Source organism: Mobula birostris, chromosome 32 (genome assembly GCF_030028105.1).
Source record: "Mobula birostris isolate sMobBir1 chromosome 32, sMobBir1.hap1, whole genome shotgun sequence".
NCBI lineage: Eukaryota > Metazoa > Chordata > Chondrichthyes > Myliobatiformes > Myliobatidae > Mobula > Mobula birostris.
The window spans coordinates 22,450,036-22,477,621 of record NC_092401.1 but is presented as its reverse complement, the minus strand read 5'-3'; the positions used below and the strand labels follow the sequence as shown (position 1 = coordinate 22,477,621).

At 44.9% G+C, this 27,586-nt stretch overlaps 1 protein-coding gene across 1 annotated transcript in view; it reads left to right on the top strand.

Moving 5' to 3' along the window:
- Window positions 1–27,586, top strand: part of LOC140191227 (uncharacterized) — a 129,005-nt gene that overhangs the window by 79,197 nt on the left and 22,222 nt on the right. The window contains exons 18-25 of the mRNA XM_072248416.1: window positions 5,015–5,155; window positions 12,567–12,698; window positions 14,732–14,817; window positions 17,537–17,623; window positions 20,153–20,327; window positions 22,088–22,207; window positions 24,273–24,427; window positions 25,406–25,576. Coding sequence (XP_072104517.1) covers window positions 5,015–5,155; window positions 12,567–12,698; window positions 14,732–14,817; window positions 17,537–17,623; window positions 20,153–20,327; window positions 22,088–22,207; window positions 24,273–24,427; window positions 25,406–25,576 — 1,067 coding nt within the window. The remainder of the gene's footprint in view (window positions 1–5,014; window positions 5,156–12,566; window positions 12,699–14,731; window positions 14,818–17,536; window positions 17,624–20,152; window positions 20,328–22,087; window positions 22,208–24,272; window positions 24,428–25,405; window positions 25,577–27,586) is intronic.

Genomic DNA, 27,586 nt, shown 5'->3' with positions numbered 1-27,586 from the left:
GAAACTTGGCTACACAATCATGGGTGTACAGTGAGTACTGCAGGGGGCTGAGTACACAGCCTTGTGGAGCACGGTGCTCAGAGTGATTGTAGAGGAGAACTTCTCCCCTATTTTTACAGCCTGGGTCCTGTCTGTGAGGAAGTTGAAGATCCAGCTGCAGATCTGAGTGCTAAGGCCCAGGTTCCGGAGCTTAGGAATCAGTTTATTTGGAATGATGGTATTAAAGGCAGAGCTGTAGTCAATGAAAAGGAGCCTTACGTATGCCTCTTTATTCTCCAGGTGTTCTAAGGAGGAATGTAGGGCCAGAGAGATGGCATCTGCCGTTGACCTGTTGCTCCGGTAGGTGAATTGCAAAGCGTCGAGATTGACCGGTAGGCTGTAGTTGATGTGTGCCAAAACCAATCTCTCGAAGCACTTCATAGCAATTGATGTCAGAGCCACAGGTCAATAGTCCTTCAGGCATGCCACCTTGCTCTTCTTTGGCACTGGGATTATCATTGCCTTCTTAAAATATGAGGGGACCTTAGACTGAAGCAAGGAGCAGCTGAAGATGTCAGCAAACACTCCAACTAGCTCGCTTGCACAGGCCCGGAGAACCTGTCCCGGGACGCCATCTGGGCCCGTCGCCTTCCTTGGATTTATCTTCGGGAAGGCCCTTCTAACGTCCTCCTCAGTGACGATGAATCTCGATGCCATCAGGTCCGGTTCATCCGGTGGGAGGGGGATACTCATTTTCTGTTCAAATCTTGCGTAGAATACGTTAAGTTTGTCAGGAAGAGAAGCGCCACAGTTATTGATATTCCCAGCCTTTTTTTTGCGCCCAGTGATCTCATTTAGACCCTGCCATAGTCTACTGGCATCCCTTTGGTTAGCCTGTGCTTCCAACTTGGCTCGATATTGCCTCTTGGCACCCTTAATGGCTTTCCGGAGTTCACGCCTGGATTCTGTGTAGCGACTGGTATCCCCGGACCTAAAAGCCGCAGCTCTAGCCTTTAAAAGGGACTTGACCTCATAACTCATCCAAGGTTTCCGGTTAGGGAATACCCGGATCATCTTGCAAGACACACAGTCCTCCATGCATTTCTGAATGAAGTCCGTGACAGCTGAGGCATACTCTTCCAAGTTAGCTGCCGAGTCCTTGAATACTAACCAGTCCACCAATTCAAAGCAGTCACAGAGGACCTCATCCGTTTCCTCCGTCCAACGCGACACTTCTTTTGACACCGTGACCTCCTGCTTCAGTTTCTGTTTGTAATCCGGGAGGAGGAGTACGGCCTGATGGTCCAATTTTCCAAAGTGAGGTCATGAGACGGAATGGTTGGCATCCTTGACTGCTGTGTAGCAGTGGTCAAGTATATTCAGGCCTCCAGTGGAGCAAGAGACATGTTGGTATAACTTTGGCAGGGCCTTTCTGAGGTTGGCCCAGTTAAAGTCCCCGGCTGTAATGAGCAAAGCCTCTGGATACCTGGTCTCAAGTTCACTGATGTTGGCATACATTATGTTCAGAGCACACACCATGTCCGCCTGGGGGGGAATGTAGACCGCTGTCAGTGTGACTGAGGTGAATTCCTGTGGCAGATAGTAGGGACGACACTTCACCGACAGGTGTTCCAGGTCCGGGCTGCAGGAGCTTGTCAGTGCCACTGTGTCCGAGCACCACCCAGTGTTGATCAGTAGGCAGACAGCACCTCCCCTCGTCTTGCCCGAAGATGCCGTGGATCGAAAAACCCTCCGGTCGGATGGCACAGTCGGGGAGGCAGGGGAGAGCCAGGTCTCGGTGAAACATTATACACAGCAGTTCTGCATCTCCCTGTAGTAGGTGAGTCTCCCTTTAAGATCATCCACCTTGTTCTCTGAGGCTCGCACATTAGCTAGTAGGATGGAGGGCATAGGGACCCTGAAGCCCCTCAGCTTCAATCTGACCAGCAGCCCAGCTCTTTTCCCACGCTTCCTCGGTAAATAGTGCATCTTTCCAGGTTTCCATCGATGCAGTGTGTTGTCAGCTCTTTGATGTTAGTCGAAGCGTCCCACGGGAATCGCGTCGTCGTGTGCTCCGGGTCGGACCGAGTAACGAGGGAGGTTCCGCTGCCACTTCCAGCTGCCGGAGGCCCGGGCTATCGATTGGTAGATTTGGCAGCTTCATACTTTAAAGGTTACTGGAGACTGCGTTTATGCCAACAGCGCTTGCGTGAGATTTTCTGCCGGGAGCACTTGCGTGAGATTTTCACTACGGAGATCTGTGCAGGCAATCGTTGTAGAAAAGTATTTCTACTTTATATAGGCTGTGTATTTATCATATCATTCCTGCTTTTACTATATGTTGCTGTTATTTTATGTTTTATGTGTTATTTGGCATGATTTGGTAGGTTATTTTTGGGTCTGCGAATGCTCACAAAATTTTCCCATATAAATAAATGGTCATTGCTTCTTTGCTTTACAACATTTCGGCTTATGAACCATTTCATAGGAGCGCTCTACCTTCGGATGGCGGGGGAAACCTGTATATTGAGAACATGAGATGAAGACTCCTTGAAATTCAGGCAATTGGTCGTGGGAATATTTCAATGATGGGGCAAGTTAAGTTGAGTGAATGTATCACTTTTGGCTCAAGAGTCTGATGGTTCTTCTTCTTGAACCCTTAGCTCCTAGTGGAGCATAGGCCATCGATGACCTCACAAAGTCAATGGAATGGTTGGAGTTCATCAACGTTTCTGTAATCCATTGTACCACCAGAGAAGGCAAGGCTACTGCTGACCTTCTCCATTGGGACCTTGAGGTTATGACAGACAGCTTCTGAATCCCATGAGTTCCCAACCATCTCAGCCTTAAGCAGACGGCAAGCCAGTGGTTCGCTGATTCGGTTCAATCGTGGGTTGTCCGTTCCTTTACCCCATTCACCTGTCTCTCTGCAAAAACTTTTAAGACCTTTTGCAAGAAAACTGATCAATTGTTTGTCCCAAGAATATTGTGCTCTATGTTTAAGCAATATGCCAATGCTTTCCTAAGTTCAGACCCACAGAGTCCACATGTAACAGGGAGCAACCAGTGTTTATTATCGTGAAGGAATTTGTCAGTTTACCTAGATATTGATGAGTATGAATCCTGGCTTGTAACAAACACACAACTTCAAACAACATAGTGGGTTCCTTCCAGTGCAACTGCATTGCAGGTTTTCAGGCATTGCCTGTGACCACTTGCCTCACTGCAGGAAAGGTTTGCAAAGCTAAGGACTTGATATAACCATGGAGAAGCAACCCTGAGCACAGGTTTTGTTGACAATCCTGAAGGTTAGTCCTGCAGAGTGCTGGGATAAAGAAGAACATCACAGGCAGTCCTCTGTGCACGTCCCACTGTAGAATCACTGTGATGGCTGTTGAGTTCATAACATGCTAAGTTCCTCCAGCATTTTATATCTGCCTGTGTTTTTATTTTGTTTCTTTTGACACAACTGATGATCAGCTTTGAATACTGTTGTTTGTTAAATAAATTTAATGACCAATAATGTTCCTTTGTGAACAGCTGACGGTGTAACATGATGGTCAGGAACAGATCTGACTGGAGCTGGCATGGTAGTTACTATTCCAATCCTGATCCCAAACTCTCAGAATTCAACATTACCACCTCGGAAAGTTTTAGTGAGGGGCTGGGAAATCTATGAGGACACAGGTATGATCCAGAAAGGGAAGGAGAAAAAGTTAGAGATGGACCATGTAACTATGAAGGCAGGTTGTAAAGGTAGCAGCTGAAATGATAATCGTGGAGGCCAAGTCATTTATATTTGAGGCGGAGTTTGATAGGTTCTTAATTAGCAAGGGTGTCAATGGTTGCAGGTAGAAGTCAGGAAATGAATCTCGGGGTGTCATATCTTGTACTTTGATTATAAAACTTACTTCGTAACTTGAACTGGTTTTCTGCCTCTACCCTTAAGTTCCCTCCCCAAGAACCGTCTCTCAGTCCTTTGTTCCAGCAGAGTTCTGCTCTCTGTTTAAGTAACCAGGAGGTGAGTTATCCATCCAGTCCCTGAGAGCCCAAGTGTAACAGGGAACAATCCAGGAGATATTCTCATATGGGTGTGGAGGTCAAGTTATTGGGTGTACTAAATGTGCAATTTGATAGATGGTAGATTAGGAAGTGCATCAAAGGTTACAGAGCAATGAGGTTGAGAGGGATAATAAATCAGCCATGATGGAATGGTGGAGCAGACTCAATGGCTGTTAAAAGCAGTCTTTTGGTCTCTTGGCTTAAATACTGCAAATTGTGAAACTGGCAATCCCAAGAGGGCAACTGGAAAAGTGAGAAAATGAGGCCGAAAGACTTCCCCAGATAGATGGAGAGACCAAGGTTGTAAAGGAGGCATAATGCATCCAGGTAGTGGATGAATGATTGAAGTTAGAGAGAAAGTAAAATAAAAATGCAGGATGCAGAGTCAAGCATGCTGGAAATCTGAAACCAGGGATGGTGCTGGAAACTCCGAGCATTCTGTTTCTCACCCACAGATGCTGCCCAACCTGCTGAGTATATCCAATGCTGTACTTCCAACGCAGATTCAGGGAGGGACTGGGTGATGAACTGAATTTAAATGTGACTAAACCTGGTCTTGCCACAGCCATATTAAAGATGAATGGAGCACTGAGAGTCCTCTTTCCTCCCTGCTGCCGTCCAATGAAAAGCAGCTCCAGTACAGAAGGCAGGGTTGCTGCCGACCTTCCACACTTTTATCGACAGTCCCATAGAATGGAGAGCAGGGAAACAACAATCCCAGTTTCTAACAGGTGACCGGACATTTGGTTCCTTGAGTCAATTCCATCTGCTCCTTAACTCCATTCACCTGATTTTCTTTCTCAAACCAACAAGCCACTTCCCAAGAATAGTCACTCAATCCTTTGTTCCAGCGGTGGTCTTCGCTGAATTAAACAACATAGTTCTGAGTTACTCCATCCTGACTCACAGAGCCCAGGTACAAAAGGGAGCAATCTATGTTTACTAATGAGAGAGATTTTCCCTGTTCACACAGATATCGATGAATGCAAGTCCTCGCTTTGTCACAAAGAAGCAACTTGTATCAACGTAATGGGATCCTACCAGTGCAACTGCAATGCAGGGTTTCAGGCATTACCTGCGACCGCCAACCTCACGGCAGGGAAAGTTTGTGAAGGTAAGGACTTTGTCTCAACATGAAAATGGAGAATAAATCCCAACTGATTGACTATATCAGTCCTGCACAATTTTTCTGCAGTCCCACAACTAACGAAGAATGTAATGGGCACTGTCCTGTGTAATTTGCACAGAAGAGTTGTTGCAGGGAGGTTGGAAAGTTATCATTGTTTTTTCTATTGTTTGCTTTGTTGAATCTGATCATTAGTTCAAATGGGAAGGCAAAATGGACACAAGCAAATGGGAATAGTTCATTATGCTTGGCATGGATGAGATGGGCCATATGTCATCAGCAGTGGTACACTGCAATACATAAAATATTAAATAAATTATGATAAGAAATATATATTAAACAATTAAATGTACTGAGAAAAGAGAGCAAAAATGGTGCGATAGATTTCACGGGTTCATTGTCTGTTCAGAAATCTTGTGTCGCAGACGAAGAAGCTCTACCTAAAACATTGAGTGTACGTTTTCAAGCATTCTAAATAGTCACATCACTGGATAAGGTGGGGCTCTTGCTGACCTGCATGTGTTGACAGGCAGCTTCTAGATCCAATGAGCAAGAGAGCAGGCTCGCAACCATCTTGGTCTCCAGCAGCTGGGAAGCTATTGGATCCCTGAGTCAATTCAATCTAGGGTGGTCTGTGCCCTAACACTTCTCTTTCTGCCTCAACTCTGAAGGTCTTTACCCAAGAAAATCACAGAATTGTTTGTTCCAAGGAAGGTCTGGTCTGTGTTTAAGCAACTTGCCAATGTTTTGCTCCATCCAGACCCACAGGGTGCACCTGTAATCAGGAGCAAACAGTGTTTATCATTGTGAAAGATTTTGTCCTTTTTCACAGATGTCGACAATTGTGAATACTCGCCCTGTGACTAATATGTAACTTGTAACAACACAGTGGGTTCCCACCAGTATAACTTCATCATAGGGTTTCTGGCATTTTCTGCGACGGCCAGCCTCACCGCAGGGAAGATCTGAGAACGTAAGGATTTAATATAACCACGATATTGAAAATCAATTCAAAGGAGGGGTTGTCATTGATACCCTTACAAGGTTGTCTTGCAGATACCTAGAAGTGAAGAAGAATATTCTGCGCACTGTCCTGTGCAAGTCCCACAGAAGAGTTATTGTGATGGGCATGGAGTTCATGACATGCTGAATTTCTCCAGGAACAAGTCTGTCGAGAATTGCCATCTGTAGCTGGCATGGTGGTCACTATTCCAATCCAAGATCACCAACTCTCACACGATCCAATGTCACCATCCGGGAGCTGATTCAGTGAGGGGCTGGAAAATCCATGGGGATACTGGTGTGATCCAGGGAGAGAAGGGGACGAGTTATAGATAGACCATGTAACTGAAATCCTCTCACTGTAGGCTCGTACTGAGTTAGCTATTACTGTGAATTTAATCTCCGCTGGTGGTAAACCACAAGATCTCTCTTGGAAAGGTGGCCTTCTGTTACTCTGATAGTGTGGCGAGTACTCGTGGAACAAGCAACAGCAAACTTGTCAGTTGAAAAGATGTCTTTGTGTTCCAACATCTTATCAGTTATTCTTTTGTTCCATTCCTCTGCTATTGGTGAGTCATCAAAGTTGACTGACTTCAATGTCAACTTTCTCGATAGAGGACTCTGTTTCTCTTCCTTTTTCTCTACTGGGAAACTAGAAACTGCTGACACAGGAAAAGGATATATACAATCTGCATGCCAAGTCTGAGGGTAACATCTCTTCCTGAGGTGTTGCTGGCAAACACTGTTCTCCTGTTAGAATAGACAGCCAAAGATTTCTACAGTTAGGTCTCACCAGCACTCCTGCAGGCAAAAGTGGATTTTCTTCCTGATTGTCAGGAGCATCCACAAAAATAGCTGGGGTACTGGGCTCTCCTGAAAATCTGAGTATTCCAGTCACTCTAACTCCTCCGTTAGAAGGTAAAGTGACTGGTTTAAACTGAGTGTACCACACAGTTCCTCTTTCATTCTCATCACCCTGCACAGGAGAAACTTGCACATTCTCAAAGGCAGCTCTGAATGCAGGGAGAATAGATGAAGTTCTCAGAAAGTTCTCTCCCTTTCTCTCTTTACATGCTCCCATGAGCTTTCTCACAATGGAAGCGTTTGTTCCCACAAGAATGGCAACTTCACCTTTGACAACTGGATCCGGGAAAACCAACATAAGTGTATCATAGTCTCAGCTACTGCAATATCTGCTCCTGAATACACCAGTGTCAACGACAAATAACCATCATGAGGGTAATCATCTGCACTAAGCCCCCAAACCTCAAGGGCACTGACAGGAGCCAACAGTAAATGTGTCAAATCCCTGTTGAAAAGGATCTGTAAAGTAACTTGAGAACCTGTGTCAAGTATGACTCTAGCATAAATACCTTGAATCTGTCTGGAGACATCAGAACTTGGCCCCACTAAGCCTTCAGGAATAATGTTTTGCACCTTAGTATTGCTGTTGATACACTGATTGGAACATGTTTGCTCCAGGATGTCAGACTGTTCCTTTACTGGGTCCCTCTGTTGTTTCCCATCTTTTTCTGTTTGATTATCCACTGGTTTCCTTTTCGAAGATTTTCCTGTTGCTCACAATCTTGTTTGGAATGTCCACCATTGTAACAGAAAATACCAGTCCTCTCCTCGGTCAAGAAACCCTTTGCAGCAGCGTTCCTCTGCTTTGTGCGTTTCAAAGGTGGGTCGGGCTAGACTTAGCAAGCTCACCATATTTCCATCCCCGAGATTCAGGTTTCAAGATTCTTGATTGTAGATAAAACTGAGGGTGAAATGTGTCATTTGTGCTAACAACCAGCATACATGAGGTTGTGTTAGGGGCAGCCCACGGGTGTCACCACACATTCCAGTGCCAACATAGCAGGCCCACAATGCTCAGAAGAACAACACAGAAAACAAAAAGTAACAAAGCAACAACAGCAAAACCAAGCCTAATTCCTCCCTCCCACCGACGCACATACACAGTCCTTTAACCCCAGGCAGGCCTCGAGCAGACCAGACTTGGGCCTACAGACACCAGGTTTCTTTCTCCCCAGTGGACTCATGGAGATCTGCAGATCTGGCTCCAGCCAATGGGCCTTGACTTCTGGACTTCTGATTGGACCATCAGACCTCAATCGACAGCATCGATTCCAGGGCACACCGATCACCAAACACCAGGCCTTGAACATTGAACACCTCTCGTGAATCCAGGGGGTCATTCCAGGAGGATATTACAGATGACCTTTTGAGACAACTTGTTCATTTTAGTGAGAAATGTCCCAATGACAAATCATTTCCTAAATTGTAGCTGCTGTGGAGGAATTTGAATTACGATTGGACCCAGGGTGCTAGGCCCGTGGAGGAGCATCTTTACATTACTTTATTGTCGTCAAACGATTGATACTAGAGCGTACAATGATCACAGAGATATTTGATTCTGCGCTTCGCGCTCCCTGGAGTACAAATTGATAGTAAATAGTAAAAATTTAAATTATAAATCATAAATAGAAAATAGAAAAGGAAAAGTAAAGTAGTACAAAAAAAACCCAAGAGGCAGGTCCGGATATTTGGAGGATACGGCCCATTTCCGGGTCAGGATCCATTCAGCAGTCTTATCACAGTTGGAAAGAAGCTGTTCCCAAATCTGGCCGTCCGAATCTTCAGGCTCCTGAGCCTTCTCCCAGAGGGAAGAGTAACAAAAAATCTGTTGGCTGCTTGGGTCGTGTCCTTTATTATCTTGGCGGCACTGTTCCGACAGCGTGCGGTGTAAAGTAAGTCCAAGGACGGAAGATTGGTTTGTGTGATGTGCTGCGCCGTGTTCACGATCTTCTGCAGCTTCTTCCGGTCTTGGACAGGACAACTTCCATACCAGGTTGTGATGCACCCTAGAAGAATGCTTTCTACGGTGCATCTATAAAAATTAGTGAGGGTTTTAGGGGACAGGCTAAGTTTCTTTAGCTTTCTCAGGAAGTAAGGGCACTGGTGTGCCTTCTTGGCAGTGAACTCTGCTTGGTTGGACCAAGTCAGATCATTTGTGATATTGATCCCGAGGAACTTAAAGTTATTGACCTATTCCACTTACGCACCACCGATGTAAATTGGGTCGTGCGGTCCGCTACTCCTTCTGAAGTCAACAACCAATTCCTTCGTCTTGCTGACGTTGAGGGATAGGTTATTGTCTTTGCACCATGCCACCAGGTTCTTAATTTCCTGTCTGTACTCAAACTCATCATTACCCGAGATACGGCCTACAATTGTGGTGTCAAAAGCAAACTTGTATATTCAGTTGGATGGAAACTTGGCTACACAATCTTGGGTGTACAGTGAGTACAGCAGGGGTGAGTACACAACCTTGTGGGGAACCGGTGCTCAGATTGATTGCAGAGGAGAGCTTCTCCCCTATTTTTACAGCCTGGGTCCTGTCTGTGAGGAAGTTGAAGATCCAGCTGCAGATCTGAGTGCTAAGGCCCAGGTTCTGGAGCTTAGGAATTGGTTTATTTGGAATGATGGTATTAAAGGCAGAGCTGTAGTCAATGAAAAGGAGCCTGACACATGCGTCTTTATTCTCCAGGTGTTCTAAGGAGGAATGTAGGGCCAGAGAGATGGCATCTGCCGTTGACCTGTTGCTCCGGTAGGCAAATCGCAAAGCATCGAGGTTGACCGGTTGGCTGAGGTTGATGTGTGCCATAACCAATCGCTCGAAGTACTCCATAGCAATTGATATCAGAGCCACAGGTCGATAGTCATTCAGGCATGCCACCTTGCTCTTCTCCGGCACTGGGATTATCGTTGCCTTCTTAAAATACGAGGGGACCTTAGACTGAAGCAGGGAGCAGTTGAAGATGTCAGCAAACACTCCAGCTAGCTTGCTTGCACAGGCCCGGAGAACCCATCCCGGGACGCCATCTGGGCCCGTTGCCCTCCTTGGATTTATGTTCGGGAAGGCCCTTCTGACGTCCTCCTCGGTGACAATGAATCTCGATGCCACTCGGTCCAGTTCATCTGGAGCGAGCGGGACGCTCCACTTCTGTTCGAATCTTGCGTAGAATACGTTAAGTTCGTCAGGAAGAGAAGCACCACAGTTATTGATATTCCCAGCCTTTTCTTTGCGCCCTGCCATAGTCTACCGGCATCCCTCTGGTTAGCCTGGGCTTCCAACTTGGCTCGATATTGCCTCTTGGCATCCTTAATGGCTTTCCGGAGTTCACACCTGGATTCTGTGAAGCGACTGATATCCCCGGACCTAAAAGCCGCAGCTCTAGCCTTCAAAAGGGACTTGACTTCATAATTCATCCAAGGTTTCCGGTTAGGGAATACCCGGATCATCTTGCGAGACACACAGTCCTCCGTGCATTTCCAAATAAAGTCCGTGACAGCTGAGGCATACTCATTGAGGTTAGCTGCCGAGTACTTGAATACTAACCAGTCCACCGATTCAAAGCAGTCACGGAGGACCTCATCCGTTTCCTCCATCCAACACGACACTACTTTTGACACCGTGACCTCCCACTTCAGTTTCTGTTTTTAAGCCGGGAGAAGGAGTACGGCCTGATGGTTGATTTTCTGAAGTGAGGTTGTGGGATGCAACGGTAGGCATCCTTGACTGCTGTGTAGCAGTGGTCAAGTATATTCAGGCCTCTAGTGGGGCAGGGAACATGTTGGTATAACTTTGGCAGCGCCTTTCTGAGGTTGGCCTGGTTAAAGTCCCCAGCTGTAATGAGCAAAGCCTCCAGATACCTGGTCTCAAGTTCACTGATGTTGGCATACAGTATGATCAGAGCACACTCCACGTCCGCCTTGGGGGGAATATAGACCACTGTCAGTATGACCGAGGTGAATTCCCGTGGCAGATAGTAGGGACGACACTTCACCAACAGGTGTTCCAGGTCCGGGCTGCAGGAGCTTATCAGTGCCACTGTGTCCGAGCACCACGCAGTGTTGATCAGTAGGCAGACACCACCTCCCCTTGCCTTGCCTGAAGACGCCGTGCGGTCCATCCGATGGACCGAAAATCTCTCCGGTCGGATGGCACAGTCAGGGGTGGCAGAGGAGAGCCAGGTCTCGGTGAAACAGAACACACAGCAGTTCTGCATCTCCCTGCAGTAGGTGAGTCTCCCTTTAAGATCATCCACCTTGTTCTCTATGGCTTGCACATTAGCTAGTAGGATGGTGGGCATAGGGACCCTGAAGCCCCTCAGCTTTAATCTGACCAGCAGCCCAGCTCTTTTCCCACACTTCCTCGGTAAATAGTGCATCTTTCTAGGTTTCCATTCATGCAGTGTGTTGTTGGCAGCTCTTTGAGGTTGGTGGACACGTCACCGATCACCCTGGGTCGGGCCGAGTGACGGGGGAGGCTCCGCTGCCACTTCCAGCTGCCAGGGGCCCAGGCTGTCGATTGGGTCAGGCCCCGAAGCCGACACTTAATCCCGGAGGGCCGGGCTCCTTGCTGAAACAAGTCCGTTAGTTGAGTCACGGTTGTGGAGGCCTCTGCTCCAGCCGAGCCTCAGGCTCGATTTCCGAGATCGGCGGCAGAGGCCTCACTTCCAGCAGCTGGGGATGGCCACCAACGGGGCTTTACAGAGGTCACTCCGGGGAAGCATCTGGGGCACCTTGAGATCTCCGACGTCACTTCTGTGTGGTCATCTGCTCCGGAGAGGTGCTGGTCAGGGAATGCGCCGCGTCTCTAAGCGCTCCGGCACGGTAGCAGGCCACAGATCTCCGGGAACGTGGCGGGCCTCGGACCAGGCCTCGCTGGTCGGGTTCAGGTGCGGTCTGGAGTTGAAGAAGCAATTCTTGCGCAGTGATGTCCAGTTGGGTCACTAGCTTCGCCAGGGTGTTGTTGATCTTGCTAGATGTAGCAGATTGTTGGTTTAGAAGGGTTTCTTGGGTAGAGGATAGTGTAGAGGGCAGTTTACTCGGGAGAGCACGCGTAGAGTTGCCAGATACTGGTGCCATCTTGAAACTCTAGTAGATGCAGCACTGTGCCTCCCTGATGCTAGATCCAGGGAAATCCATTCAGGAAATGGTTAATAATATGTGATGTAGAGTACGAGGAACAAAGATTTGAGGGAATCTCCTGTGGAACTCCATACACCATTCATTTTCCAGTCAAGATCTGTCATTGTCATTTTCATCATCTTCACTCAGAGGGTGGAGTGAGAGTGGAACGAGCTGCCAGTGGAAGTATTGGAAGTGGGTTCAATTTCAGTATTTAACAGAAATTTGAATAAGTACATAGATGGGAGGGGTATGGACGGGTACGTTCTCGTTGCTGGTCGATGGGGCTAGGCAGAATAACAGTTCAGCACAGACTCGATGGGCAGCAAGGCCTGTTTCTGTCCTGTAGTCCTCTATGACACTATGACTACATCTGTGTTGGTAATATGTGTACCTCTGTTCCTCTCTACAACAGATGTGGATGAATGCCAGGATAAAAGTGCGTGCGGAGTGAACATGACCTGTCGCAACTCCTTTGGGTCTTTTTACTGCGTCTGCAAAGCGGGATATCACCAGAACCAGGGAGACACTCAGCTGGCCTGTACAGGTGAAAATAGAGTGATTACTGAGAGCTGAGAATCAAAACAAACAATGCTGGAAACACTACAAAAGTCAGGGAGAATCCGTGCAAAAAAGGATTTGCGTTTCAAAGTGTTAATGAAGAGTTTTAAACTTTGAAACATCAACTCCATTTATCCCTATGCATCCTCTGACAAAGCTGCTGAGTTGTATGTGTGTTGTTCTGGATTTCCAGCATCTACAGAACATCTTGTGTCTCTACAAGTTTCTGAGTATCATTGACTGTCAAGGAGACACTTTGGGGTGTGTAGAAGATTGAGGTTGGATGGGTCAGTGTGGGTGTGTGGGGGACCGTAGGGAATGAGGCTGGGTCAGTGTGGAGTCTGTAGGTGTGGGGTAGTGGAAGCTGGGTCAGTGCAATATGTGTTAGAGACAGAAGGATTAAGTAGGTGTTAGTGGGGGTGGAGGCTGAGGCTGGGTTACTGTCGAGTGTGTAGAGAACAGTGATGAGTGAGGCTGGGTCAGTCCTATGTTTTTTTCCGTCTTCTTTCGGGTGTTCCTGTTCACGTGTGCTGTCGTTAGGGGATCAGCAGACCAAGTCCTGGCGTCTGGTGTTGATCCAGAATTCTTTTTCCACTTCCCTTTCTGGGACACGCTGTTCCTGTTGACCATTTTACTTGCCTGTTAATTGTTTTCTACAAAGGACGTAAACACTTAAGACAAACAGACGTACACTCAAAGACTCACAATCATATCATTCATATAATTTTCTTTCTCTTTTCCATTGGCCAGTGGATTCAGGTTCTAATCTCAAGGTCTCAGTTGCCTTTGTTTTAATACGGTCCTTTAATTGCCTTCGTTTCAATACCGTCTTTTACTCAGAGCTCTCAGGCCCCTTCTTCCAAAGCCTATCTTGTTCCGAGTCCGAACTCAGATGGTCACCGGCTGGTATGGGGCAACTCCACTCCCTTCCCCCGTCTGACTTCTAACTTTTAAGCAAGTCTCATGGGTGGGTACGCTGGTCCGATGTTGACGATAGGAAAGTTTCTCCGATGGGTTCATTGGGATCCTGTATCATAGGGATCCCATTCTCGTCGCCAGATTTTGTCAGGGAATTTAGTACAGATCAAACAGAACATAGGCTCAAAGCTAGTTACCACCTTAACTTGTGAATTAAGGGGAACCTTTCTGCATGTCTTCATCAATACGAGGTTACAATTCAAATTTATACAGTAAATCTAATCACACGAGGTCAGCCAGTCTCCAGACCCTGTTTCCACAATTTATACACTATTGGTACCTATACAACCGGTTCTTCTTTGCTCAGGGTACCAAGTAATCATGTTACCGGTCAGACAATTAACACCTATATAATCGGTTCCTCATTGATGATATGATCTATTGTTAGTTAGTACAAAGAAGACAGACTCATTCTATTTTTTTCTCATGCTCTCCCCATGATTCTGCCAACCTCCAGTCCTCAAGCACGTTCCCCGGCAAGAGGGTCATGAGGAGAAGAGAAGGGATAAGAGGAGAGCCAGAGCAGGGAATGGAAAAAAGAGAAGGGGGAGGATGAGAAATTACTGGAAGTTTGAGAATTCAGTGTTTATGCTGTCAGGTTGGAGGCTAACCGGACAGAATATGAGGTGTTGTTCCTCCAACCTGAGAGGGCGGATCACTTCGACATTTAACTGGTTTCATGGCTGTGGCGATGTTTTCAAATTGTCCCTCCCAAACCAACAATGAGGCCCATACCAACATTTCCACATTAGTGTGGCTTGTGCCAACATGACAAGTACAATGCCAACCATGGTGTCAGTTCCTTTGGGTGCTAGTGGGCATAGGCTTGGGCGAGGCATTCACAGTTTCTCTTGGGGTCAAGAAGATGTGGCATCAAGTCACAGTACGGTGTGTCTGGGTCTGATGCTGCTCATTGTGGGAGTACATCAGCCTGGTGTTACAGAGATCAGCGCTTCCCTGCCTGATCAGTGAACACCAGGAAGGCAGTGGTAGAGTTGGCAGGTGGATGCACAGATCTCTAAAATGCCATTTTCATTCCAGAGGATCCACTTTCCTGTCCTGTCTCTGAGATGCAGAACTGTCAACTGTCGCAGTCCAACCTGGATAATTCAGCAAACTCCCAGCAGGTATGAGAACTCACTCCGTTTCTCCAAGATTCAAACTTAACTTCCATTATCCCTGGATGTGGATCTGTAGGAATGTTTTCTGGTGTTTGCAGCCCTCACTAGATGTATCACTCTCCCTGTGTCTGCCCTTCACCCTCTTCTACATTCCTGTCTTCTCTTCACCCACCAGATTAAACACTGTTCCTCACCCTTTGTGAGAATATTCTGTGTAATTCCAGCTTGCTGATTTTGCATTAGAGCAGTGATACAAGTTCAGAGTGCTCAAGTTACTCTCTAGATGTGGATGTTGGTTGAATGGCAAACATCTGTTGCTCATCTCGATTTATACTAATCCAAGACTCATTCTTTTTTATTCTGATCACAAACAAGAAAAAATCTGCAGATGCTAGAAATCCAAGCAACACACACAAAAGGCTGGAGGAACTCAGCAGGTCAGGCAGCATCTATGGAACAGAGTTCAGTTGACGTTTCAGGCCGAGACCCTTCAGCAGGACTGGAGAAAAAGGAGGAAGAGTTAGAGTAAAAGAGTGGGGGTGGGGAAGGAAAAACCCAAGGTGCGGTGGAGGGGTGAATTAAAGAGTTGGGAAACTGATTGATGAAAGAGATACAGGGCTGGAGAAGGGGGAATCTAATAGGAGAGGACAGAAGGCCATGGAAGAATGAAAAGGGGAAGGAGCACTGGAGGGAGGTGACGGCCAGGCAAGGAGAAAAGGTGAGAGAGGGAAATCAGAATGGGGAATAGAGAAGGTGGGGTGGGGGTGTCATTACTGGAAGTTTGAGAAATCGATGTTGGATGCTACCCAGATGGAATATAACCTTCAACCTGAGTGTGGCCCTGTCATGTCAGTAGAGGAGGCCATGGATGGACATGTCAGAATGGGAATGGGAAGTGGAATTAAAATGGAAAGCGGCCACTGGGAGATCCCTCTTTTTCTGGCAGACGGAGCATAGATGCTTGGCGAAGTGGCCTCCCAATCTACATTGGGTCTCACTGATATACAAGAGGCCACACTGAGAGCACCAGATACAGTAGGTGACCCCAGCAAACTCACGGGTGAATTGTCACCTCACCTGGAAGGACTTTTGGGGCCCTGGATGGTAGTGAAGGAGAGGTGTAGGGGCAGGTGTGGCACTTGTTCCACTTGGAAGGATAAGTACCGAAGTCAGATCAGTGGGGAGGGACAAATGGACAAGGGAGTCGCATAAGGAGTGATCCCTGTGGAGAGCAGAAAGTGGAGGAAACGGAAAGATGTGTTTGGTGGTGGAACGCCGTTGGAGATGGCAGAATTTACAGAGTATTATGTGCTGGACGCGGAGGCTGGTTGGGTGGTAGTTAAGGACATAAGGAGCCCTATCCCTAATGGATGGGGTGAGGACAGACATGTGCGAAATGGAAGGGATGAGGTTGAGGGCAGCGTTGATGGTGGAGGAAAGGAAGACCTTTTCTTTGAAAAAGGAGGATATCTGTTTCATTCTGGAATAAAAAGCCTCATCCTGAGAGCAGAAGCGGTGGACAGAGGAATTGAGAGGATGGCACTTTTAGAAGTAACGGGGTGCGAAGAGTTATAAGCAAGGTAGCTGTGAGAGACAGTGCGTTTGTAATAGACATCAGTGGATGAACTGTCTCCAGAGACAAGGACAGAGAGATCGAGAAAGGGGAGGGAAGTGTCGGAAATGGACCAGGTAAATTTGAAGGCGGGTTCTAAGTTGATGAAGTCGACAAGCTTGGCATGGGTACAGGAAGCAGCACCAATGCAGTCATCAGTGCAGTTTGGGAAAGGTGGGGAAGTAACACTGGTGTAGGCTTGGAACACTGAGGCAGCTCAGCAGAACAGCCAATATAGTTGCTGTCTCAAACACCTGGTGTCCTGGGTTCAATACAGATCTCCAGTACTGTCTGTGTGGAGTTTGCACAATTTCTGTGTGACCCTGTTGACTCTCCGAGGTGCTCCATTTTTCTCCCACATCCCAAAGATGTGCAATTTGATACATTAATTACCAGCTATAAATTGCCCCCAGTGTGCCGTTGAAGGGAAGCATGTAGGGAATACTGTTGGATCTGGAAAGTGGAACAGTACTGCAGAGAAACAGGCCTTTCACCCTGCAGTGTTGTGCTGAACTTATTAAACTAGTAATTAAACACCAAACTAAACTAATCTGTTCTGCCTATACAACGTCCATATCCATGATTCTTTGCAAGTTCCTGTCCTTATCTAAGAGCCTCTTAAATGTCTTTATCATAATGTAAAGAGAACATAAAAGAATGAGTTTAACATTAGCATCAATGGGCGTTTGAGGGTCAGCATCCACTCAGTGGGCTGAAGGGCCTGTTTCCATGCTGTCTGAATTCATGACGAAATTTGAACTTGATCAGCTGATCATTGGTCCATGGCTCTGGAGAGTTTGGCCAAGATCTGTACAACAGTTCTGCCAGACCCTATAAAGCATGTTGGAATGCTCTGAGACTGCGAAGGGCATTGGATAAAGAATATTTTAGGCCATTCCTTCCTGCTTTTCCATGCTCAGAAGTGTCCTTTTATTGAACCCGTGACCTCCAGTAAGAGTTGCCATCGGAACCTGTGTTAGAGTCACCTGAGAAGCAGAGGAGTGTCAGAGGCTTCATTTTCAGACATTTTTTTTCAGATTGCTTGTTGCTCTTGATTATTTCTCTGTTTGGTTGTTCCATTACATTTAACTGTTGTCTTGTTCCACTGCCTAGTTAAACTCTGCAGAAGACGTGCTGAATTTAGCTGATTGCTACCGTGATAAAATCTGTCAGGATTTCAGTGTGACAAACGATACCGAGGTAAGGAATTAGAAGCCCAACAATTTTATCCTAGGGTAAAAGTGGTGTGTTCCTGAGGTGGAGAGAGTAAAGAGGGTATTTACAAGGATAGTCAGGAGGATTTTGACTGAGGAATGATTGTTAAAGTTGGCTTTCTTATAGAAGAGAGCACTGTAAAGGTCTGTTCACCTATCCAGAAACATCAGTAACAATGAACAAGAAGTATTTGGAAGAAAGTTGGGAAAGAAGGTGAACAGGTATTTTCTTCCAGGGTAGAAATGCCAAATACTGTAGGTCATACATTTAAGGTGAGAGTGGGGAGGTTTAAAATAGATACAGTATGCGAGACAGGTTTTTACACAGAGTGTTGGATGTCAGGAACAGGCTGCCAGACGTAATGGTGAGAATAGTGGTGTTTTAGACACTGTTCAATAAACACGTGAAGTTTCAGGGAATGAAGGGACATAGATCATGTGGATACAGAAGAGACTTCATTTTAATTTGGCATCATGTTCAGCACAGATATTATGGGCAGAATGGCCTGCTCCTGCACTGTACTGTGCTATGATCTGTGTATTATGGAAAACAGAGCTAGAGAGGAGCAGATGTGAAGGGAGGGAGTATGGAGTGTGGAGGAGGTAGGGAGGGTGTAGGGAGGTACAGAACTAGTGGGCAGAATCTGAAAGTTAGAGCCATGCCTTTCAAGAGTGAAATTTGAAAAGACTTGTACACTCAGATGGTGGTGGAAACTCAGAACACTCCTCAGTGACCCATCAATGCTGGATCAAAGATTGATTCTAAACCCAAGATGGATGGATTTTGTTAACTGAAGGTAGTAATGGGGTGGGGGAATTGTCACCAGATGGAGTTAGGTTACGTGGGTTTTACGGAATGGTGGAATGTTCTTACAGCACCTTTCTCATCGATTCATAGGAAATTCACAACACAACATTGCTCTTGCCCACACAGTGTCTGCACTAGGATGGTTACCAGAGGATGAAGGAAAAGGCAAAGGGAGTCAAAAACAGTTTGAGAAAGGGAAAGAGTTGAGAAAGTGGGAGCAAAGGAACAGAAGACGATGGAGAAAAAGAGGAAGTCAAAGATGGGAAGTGAAGGGAGAGGAAAGGGGAGTTGTAATCGAAGTGGGAGTGAAAAAGTAGGTGGAGAAAGATTCAACAATTAGTACAGACGGAATAAAAACAGGAAGGAATACAAATCCTTCCATAAAGGGGAGAACTTTCAATACCCCCAGGAAAATCAACAGTCATGGAAAACTAATAGAACTGCCAATGTTCGAAGTAAGGTTATTATCAAAGAACATATACATGACCATATACAACACTGAGATTCATTTCCTTGAAACCATTCGCTGGAAAATAAAGAAATACTTTAGAAATTATTCAGAACTATAAATACCAAAGGGTGACAAATGACCAATGTGTAAAGGAAAATAAATTATGTAAATAATGAAAACTGTAAATAAATAATACTGAGTTGTAGAGTCCTTGAAAGAGAGTCTAATGGTTGTGGAGTCAGTTCAGTGTTGAGAATCACAGAATCACTGACATGTCATGAAATCTGTTGTTTTGAGCAGTTGTACAATCTAAGACATAACAAATTATTATAATAATTTGATGGTCTTCATTTTTAATGGGCTCTATTGGGTTTCTTTGTTTTGCGGCTGCCTGTGAGGAAATTAATCTTAAGGTTGTATATAGTATATAAACTTTGATATTATAAGCACTTTGAACTTTGAACTTTAAAATTACGACAAATAAACAGTGCAAAAGTGGAATAGTGAGGGTCACAGACCATTCAGAAATCTGATGGTAGAGGGAAGAAGCTGTTCCTGAAATGTTGAGTGTGCACCTTTAGGATCTTTGTCTCCTTGATGGTAGTTATGAGAAGAGAGCATGTCCTGGTGGCGATGGTCCTGAATGATGGATGCTACATTCCTGAGGCACTACCTTTTGAAGGTGTCCTCAATGGTGGGGAGGGTTGTACCATGATAGGTCTGGCAGAGTGTACAATACTTTTCAGTCTCTTTCAATCCTGTTTTCAGAGCCTCCATTCCAGGCTGTACTGCAAACAGGCGGAATTCATTGCATAAATCTGCTGGAAAGTTTGATGTCATCTCAAACTCCTAATGAAGTATAGCCACCAATGTGCTTTCATGATCACATTAATGTGTTGGGCCCAGAATAGAATCTCTAAGATGCCGACACCCAGGAACGTGAAGTTTCTCACTCTTTCCACCGCTTGTCCCTACTAAAGTAGAACATGCTGGAAATCTCAGCCAGTCTGGCAGTATCGATGGAAAGAGAAACCAGTCAACATTTTGCGTCAGTCACCCTTCCACAGAACTGGGGGAACAGCAAATGTAAATTGCTGGGCTCTGCAGGTCAGCCAGCATCTGTGGAGAGGGAAACAGAATTAATGTTCTTGCTCAATGATCCTTCATCGGAAAACCATTATTTTCCATTTTTTTAGATATCCAGCATCTGTAGTATTTTGCTTCTCAGTTTATTAAGTGTTCCTTTTCATCTCTAGGATTTGACGACATTTGTAAACGATGTTCTTAATAGTTCGCGGCTGGATAGCATAAAGACCACTCAAAGGCTGAAGGTGGCAAAGGCCACAATGGACCTCTTGGAGAACATGGCAATGGTGATTGCTCTGCAACAAAACTCTTCAATCCCAAAGACCATAGAAACAAGCTCTTTTGGTAAAGTATTGTACACTGAAAACATTGACCACTGGAGCAAAGGTCCTCATTGCTAGTTATTGAGTCTGTGAAACTGGTTTCAAGTTAAGGGAAGAAACTGTGGAGATTACTTTCTCAATAATCAGCTGGTTTTGAAAAATGATTAACATGTTGGCTCTTGATAGAAATCTTTGTTTATTATTTCTAAAGCTTAAAAATCAACCAAGCTTCAGGAAATGTGGAAGAAAGAAAAATGCTGGAGGTAGTCAGTAGTTCAGGCTGCATTTCTGGAAAGATACATAGTTAATGTTTCATGCTAAAGCGGTTAACTATTTTTCATTCTAATGTTTCTGCCTGACCTGGTGAATTTACCAACATTTTCTGCTTTTATTTCTGATTTTATGAGGTTGCTGTGGAAGGCTGTGCTGAAACATGCCACATCACTGATTGTGAGTGTCCACTCTCATATGATGCACATGTTACCCTCCCTCACTGCTGTCTGTTGAGCACGATGTCAAGGCTCCCATCCAGTGCAGAACTGAGGGGGTGCCGCACTCTCAGAGGTGCCTCATTTTGTATGGGACATTCTGTCATTTGTTCTGTTGGTGGGAATACAGGACACTATATCCTAGAAGGCCAGGAGAATTATACCAAATATCCCGGACAAGGTTATCCACAAACTCTCATTCACATTGTATAATGAGCTACTTAATTTCTTTGTGACCTCACTGTCTGCAAACAAACTACTCCAAAGTATTCACCAACAGTGTATTATCATAGAAACATTGTGCAGAAGGCCTTCTACCCATTGAACCCAGGGACATTAAAGTCTGATCGTCCCCTGTTTCTGGATAGCCCTATAATTATTTTCTCTCCAACACTCCATGTGTTTCCCCATTTGAAAGCTCATGATGAAACAGTTCCACTTCCCATCCGTGCAGTGAGTTCTGAGACCACTTACTGTGTGGAAAGGGTTTCTCTCCTGGTACCCCTGGTTCAACAGTAGTCACCTTTAAATCTCTGGTTGTTGGTTCTCCATCCCTCTTCAATGGAAGACCATTCTCTTCATTAACACTGCCCAAACCATTGACAATCTTGAAGATTTTTATCAAATTATCTCTCAACCTTCACTGCTAAAGAAGAACAATGCCACATTCTCTGGTCTGCCAATGGATCTGATGCTCCTCATCGACTGCATCTTCCTGCTCTATCTTCACTGCACTCCCTCTAAGCATGGTAACCAAATATAAAGTAGTTCAATCATCCTTTATAGAAGTTCCACCATACTTCAAAAATAACATCTAGAAGGATGTTTTAAAGTTAAGAAAAAGACTGAAGTCATGAAACTTCAGTGTAGGTTCTATGCTCGTGATATGGGAGCAGGAATCCTCACTATCTCTGGTAAGGAGTCAAGATCACTGTCTGTGCCAAGGATGAGAAGTGCTGGTAAGATATTAGACCTGGTGAGGTAATATATTTGAGCCAGAATTTATCATTTTACCTGCTTTTGATTACTGCCACCAGACAGTGAAGACCATGCATGAGTATTTTCTCTCAGTTCTGTGGGAACTGAGACTAATTGTTTTCTTACTACAGTAAGCTAACTCAGCCCAAGAAAACCCAGTTGCAAATTGTGTCCATCAGATGGGATTCTCAGAAAGCCTGAACAAGGCTTTGTAGGGAAGTATTGTTCATATAAGTAGAGGTAGAGAGGGAGGAAATAAACTGAGAACATCTTTTTTGCCACTGAATGCTTCACCTTACTTTAACTTTACTCATAGTTCTTAAGGTCAAGGTGCCTGAAAGGAACAATTCGAGTGCAGACCAACTGGTGAAATTGGAAGCTCAGAATAATTCCTTCGAGATTTACTGGAGAACCATTGCTGGAGGAAATAACACTGGTAAGTTTTCTGTCTCTTTCCCATGCTTGTGTACACAGTATAAGAATGAGTTTGGCCAATGATTTACAGACTTATTCACAGGGGATGTTCTACCTTGCCCAAGTTGTTGACTGAACTATTACTCTGTGGGATTAGTCTGTGTTCCCCTACATCAAAATATGCTGCTGTGTTTGGTCTTATTGTGTAATCCTCAGTGAAGACAATTCTGCCTTGAGTAGAAACCAAATATAGTTTAGAATGAGCAGTGTTTGGCCACTGTTTTTAATCCATGTGTAATCGACATTAAGATCCAATCAAACTCTGTATTAATCTGAGAGACCTCAGTATGTAGTTTGCAGACCGACAGATATTTGCTAAGTTCAAGATATCCGCTCATCTGATCATGGAGTAGGTCAACATGACGCTCAGTCAAATGAATGTGGGAATGAAATGGTTAACATATGAGTGGGGTTCTTAGCCCTGGACCTGTACTCACTGGAATTTAGAAGAGTGAGAGTGGATCTCACTGAAACATATTGGATATTCAAAGGCCTCCCCATGACTGTGTGGCTAGGCACAGCTCAAATTCCATCTATAAATTTGCTGACAACACAACTATTGTTGTCAGAATTTCAGATGAAGATGAGATAGATCAGCTGGTTGAGAGGTGTCACAACAACCCTACGCTCAACATCAGTAAAGCCAAGGAACTGATTGTGGATTTCAGGAAGGGGAAGTCGAGGAAACGCACATCCTCATCGGGGAGTCAGCACTTGAAAGGGTAAACAGTTTCAAGTTCCTGGGTGTCAATATCTTTGAAGGTCTGTCCTGAGCCCTACATATAAATTCAATTACAAAGAATGCATGACAGCAGCTATGTGTCATTCAGAGTTTGAGGAGAATTGGTATGTCACCAAAGACCCATGCAAATTTTTACAGATGTACTGTGGAAAGCATTCTAACTGGTTGATTCACCATTGAGTACAGAGCAACCACTGTACTGAATCAGGAAAAGCTGCAGAAAGTTATAAACTCAGCCAGCTCCATCATGGGCAGTAACATCCCAATCATCGAGGATACCTTCAAAAGGCGATTCCTCCAAAAGGCAGCAACTACCTTTAACAACCCCCATCTCCCATGACATGCTCTCTTCTCATTGCTGCCATTAATGAAGGAGAAACAGATGCCTGAAGACACACTCTCAGCCTGTCAGAAACAGCTTCTTCCTCTCTGCCATCAGATTACTGAATGGACGATGAAACCATGAACACTACCTCACTATGTTTCTTTCTGCTTCCTTTATGCACTACTTCTTTAATTTAATTTTCTTTATATATATGACTTACTGTAATTTAAACGTTCATTATTATTATTATTTTTAAACCGTGTCGTGCCAGACATTCAGCCAATCTTGTCTGGCACATGGTGTCGGGATTAACCGGGTCACGTTATGAGCGTTCCTGACTTGACCCTTGTATATTTTTTATGAGGCCGAGTGGCTAGCTCGACACTCAACCCGGCATGGATGGAAAGCATGCTAGTGGGTTTTCTTGCCTGGATTCGAACTCGGGAACCTTCGCTCCGGAGTCTGGCGCTGATCTCTCTGTGCCACCAGCCGGCCATTATTATTATTATTATTATTATGATTATGTGTCGCAATGTACTAATGGCCCAAAACAACAAATTGATTGGCCTAATTCTGCAGCTTTGTTGTATGGTCTAATCTCCGTTCCCAGAAACGCACCATTTTCTGTGGATCTCCAGATTTTGAACCATCCACAAGACACAGGTCAGGAATGCGATAGATTTTCACTTACCTAGAAGAGAGTATAGCTTAAGCAACACAAATTAACTTAACACCATCCACGATAAAGCAGCCCACATGATGATCTCCTTGTCCATCCCCATCGAGGGCTGATTTTAATACTCAAAGACTTATAAAGCGCTACTGTAATGGGTGTGTTTTGTGTTGACCTGCCTTTATATCCAGTTGCTGGTGTGTTTCAGTGATGTTTCTCCACATTCACCAAAGGCTGATCTATTATCTCCACAGAGTTTCAGGCTGTTTCCTTTATTGTATTCAAAGACTTGGAATCCCTGCTGAACCAAGTGATTGAAGACGGACGTCCATCTCAGAACAATGTCTCATTAAACTCCAAGGTGATAGCTGCCACCATCAGCAACAAAGCCGTCAGATCTAATCTGAAGGAAAAGTTCAATTTGACTCTGCAACTCAACCAGGTTTGTAGATACAACCTGTGATGTTCCCCAATTGAAAAGGAACTCTCTGCTAAAATGCAAAATGGGAGGTTGAACAGGTGCTGATCCTGGGTTTAGGTATAACATTTCCATGGAAACTGGGTTTGGGCCATTTCAGGTCAGTTTATGATGGCCTTTCCAGTCACCATTACTCAGGGACAGTACAGTGGGGCCTGATAGAGGAAGTGGAGATCCCTCATCTGAGAGAGACGGGGGATTGTTTAGAGACTGGTGGTGAGACACAGAGGAGGAGGAGTCCCTTGCTGTCATTTCTCAGGTCATTGAGTAACTGGTTACAAAGTACAACCACCATTTCACTGAAAGGAAAATACCCATTACTGCATTACTGTAATTACCCATTCAGCCATCGAGTTTGCACAGTAGCAGAGCGGTTGACATAATGCTTTACAGTGCCAGCAATAAGACCTGCCAGTGTCTGTGAGGAGTTTGTACTTTCTCTTCGTGACCACAAGGGTTTCATCAAACACTGTGTTGGTCTTTGATGCATATGATACATTTCACTGTAGGTTTCAAAGGTTTGATGTTAATGTGGCAAATAAAGGTAATCTTTTCTAATTTTATTACCTGCACTTGAAAAGTTTGATGAGATATTCTGGGAGTTCCATTTTCCATTTACATTGTCTCCCCCTCTGCAGGTTAATGTCTTGGGACAATGTAGATAGAGCTTCGCTCTGTTTCCATCCAGTGTCTCCTGCCCTGGGGCTGTTTGATGGAACAGTGTCATGGGATTGGTTAGAATGATATTCCCTCTTTTGTGTTAAGTGCAATTCTGTGACTTGTTTCCCACCTACAGGAGATAATTCTGTTTGCTGTATCTATGGGATTAGGGCATACCTAACAATTTCTGCCTTTGTACTACTTTGGGATTTGTAAATACTTAACTTGTTATTAGAATGTTTTCAATAATGGTTAAAATAATTTATCCTTACCTGGAAACAGGAAAAGGACGTCGGTGAAGAGCCAGAATGTGTCTATTGGAGTAATACCAAAAGGAACAGTGTCTGGAAATCTGATGGTTGTGAACGGATCGATTCCAATCAGACCCATGTAACCTGCCAGTGTAACCATCTGACAAGCTTTGCTATTTTAATGGCTCCAGTTAAGATTGAGGTAAGAGATCATTCAATAGAAAAATCCGTAGTCAGATAAAAAGGGGGGAATGAAGAGAGTCAGATTGAAAGAGACACAAACACAGAAACAGACCCTTCAGCCCACATTCTCCATGCTGACCATTAAAGGTCATCTACATTAAAATTTGTTCTGTAGCTTTCTATATATTGGTGATACAAATCCTCCTCTAGATGTCGCTGAAATGTGGTGATGCACCTGCCTCTGCCACCCCCTCATGTGTTCCCAATGGGTGAAAACAATCCTTCCACAAATCCCTTCGAAACCCATACCCCTTGCACTCAACCTCTACTGTCTGCATTTTAACACTTCGGCTATGGTGTAAATTTTCCCAGTATCTATTCGTTCTGTGCTCCGTCAGCATCCTCTGCTCCAAGAAAAACAAAACAATGATACCATGCAAGTCAAAAGGTGGTTCAGAAAGCATATGGTGTGTTGGCCTTCCTGAGTCGGATGGGCTTGGCGGAGGTTGAGTTCAAGAACCACAAAGGAATATTCCAACTCAATATAACTGTGGGTCAGATCGCTGTCAGAGCACTGTGTTCAGTTCTGTTTGCCTCACTATAGGAATTATGTGGAAGATTTAGAGAGGCTTCAGAGGGGATGTACCAGATTGGAAAGCATGTCTTATGAGGATGAGTTGGGTGTGCTAGGGCTTTGTGAATCACCTCTTCACCCTCTCCACTGATATTTTTCATGACAACTTCCCATAGTGCAGAGGGAGACAGGAAACCGCCAAATGTTGGCAGGAGGCTTGTAACAGAAGGAGTCCCTCTGTCACCATTTCTCAGGAAATTATGTAGCCACAGTTTCAGAGAACAAGTCAGCAGCTCATTCAGCAGTACTCCAGCTGTGGTCTAAACAACGTTGCTTAATGTTTTGCATTTCCTGCCTCTACTGTACTTATATTTTATTCCCTGACTAATGCAGGGAAATGACCGATGTCTTCTTTACTACCTTAGCAACCTTTATTTCCACCTTAAGGAATACATTGATCTGTACACACTGTTCCTCCACACACCAGGTCCTCACCATCCATTCTGTAATTCCTACCCTTATTACAGATACACGGGGCAGGGGGCCACAGACACTGCTCAACCCACTGATTTCCTCCAACAGATCAATTATTGCTCCGACCTTTATTAGTTGTGCCAAGGTTATGGTACAGTATTAGTTATGGGTGGCACTGTATCAATCCTACTTTTATTAGTTGTGCCAAGGATACAGTACGGTATTAGATGTGGACAGTATGGTAGCATAGTGGTGAGTACAATCGCTTTGTACCACCAGTGATCACCAGTTGTGGTTTGATTCCCACCACTGCCTGAAAGGAGTTTGTACTTTCTCCCCGTGACCGCGTGAGTTTCCTCCAGGTGCCCTGATTACCTCCCACATTCTGATGACGTACGGTTTGGGTTCGGGTTAGTGAGTTGTGGACATGCTATATTAGTGCTGGAAGTGTGGCAGCATTTATCGGCTGCTCCCAGCATGATCCTCGGTCTGGGTTGGTTATCAACATAAAATGATGCATTTCACAACATGTTTTGATGTCTCGATCTACATGTGACAAATAAATCCAATCTTGTTTTAAGTTTAGAGAGTAAGGGGTCAGAATCAGAGATCCCAAACTGTCAGGATCTAGTAATCTATAGTGAAGGAACTACTGATAAGTGGTGGAGGGGTGTATTGATGGGTTGGATAAAGAGGAGAGGGAGGACCCATGTGTGGAACAGAATCACCCACACAGGACTGTAGGGGCTGGACATCCCATGAGTGTAAACTTGCAGTAACTCTGTCTAATGCTGTCCCTGGAGAATCTAGTCATAGTCATAATCATACTTTATTGATCCCGGGGGAAATTGGTTTTCGTTACAGTTGCACCATAAATAATTAAATAGTAATAAAACCATAAATAATTAAATAGTAATATGTAAATTATGCCAGGAAGTAAGTCCAGGACCAGCCTATTGGCTCAGGGTGTGGCTCAGGGGA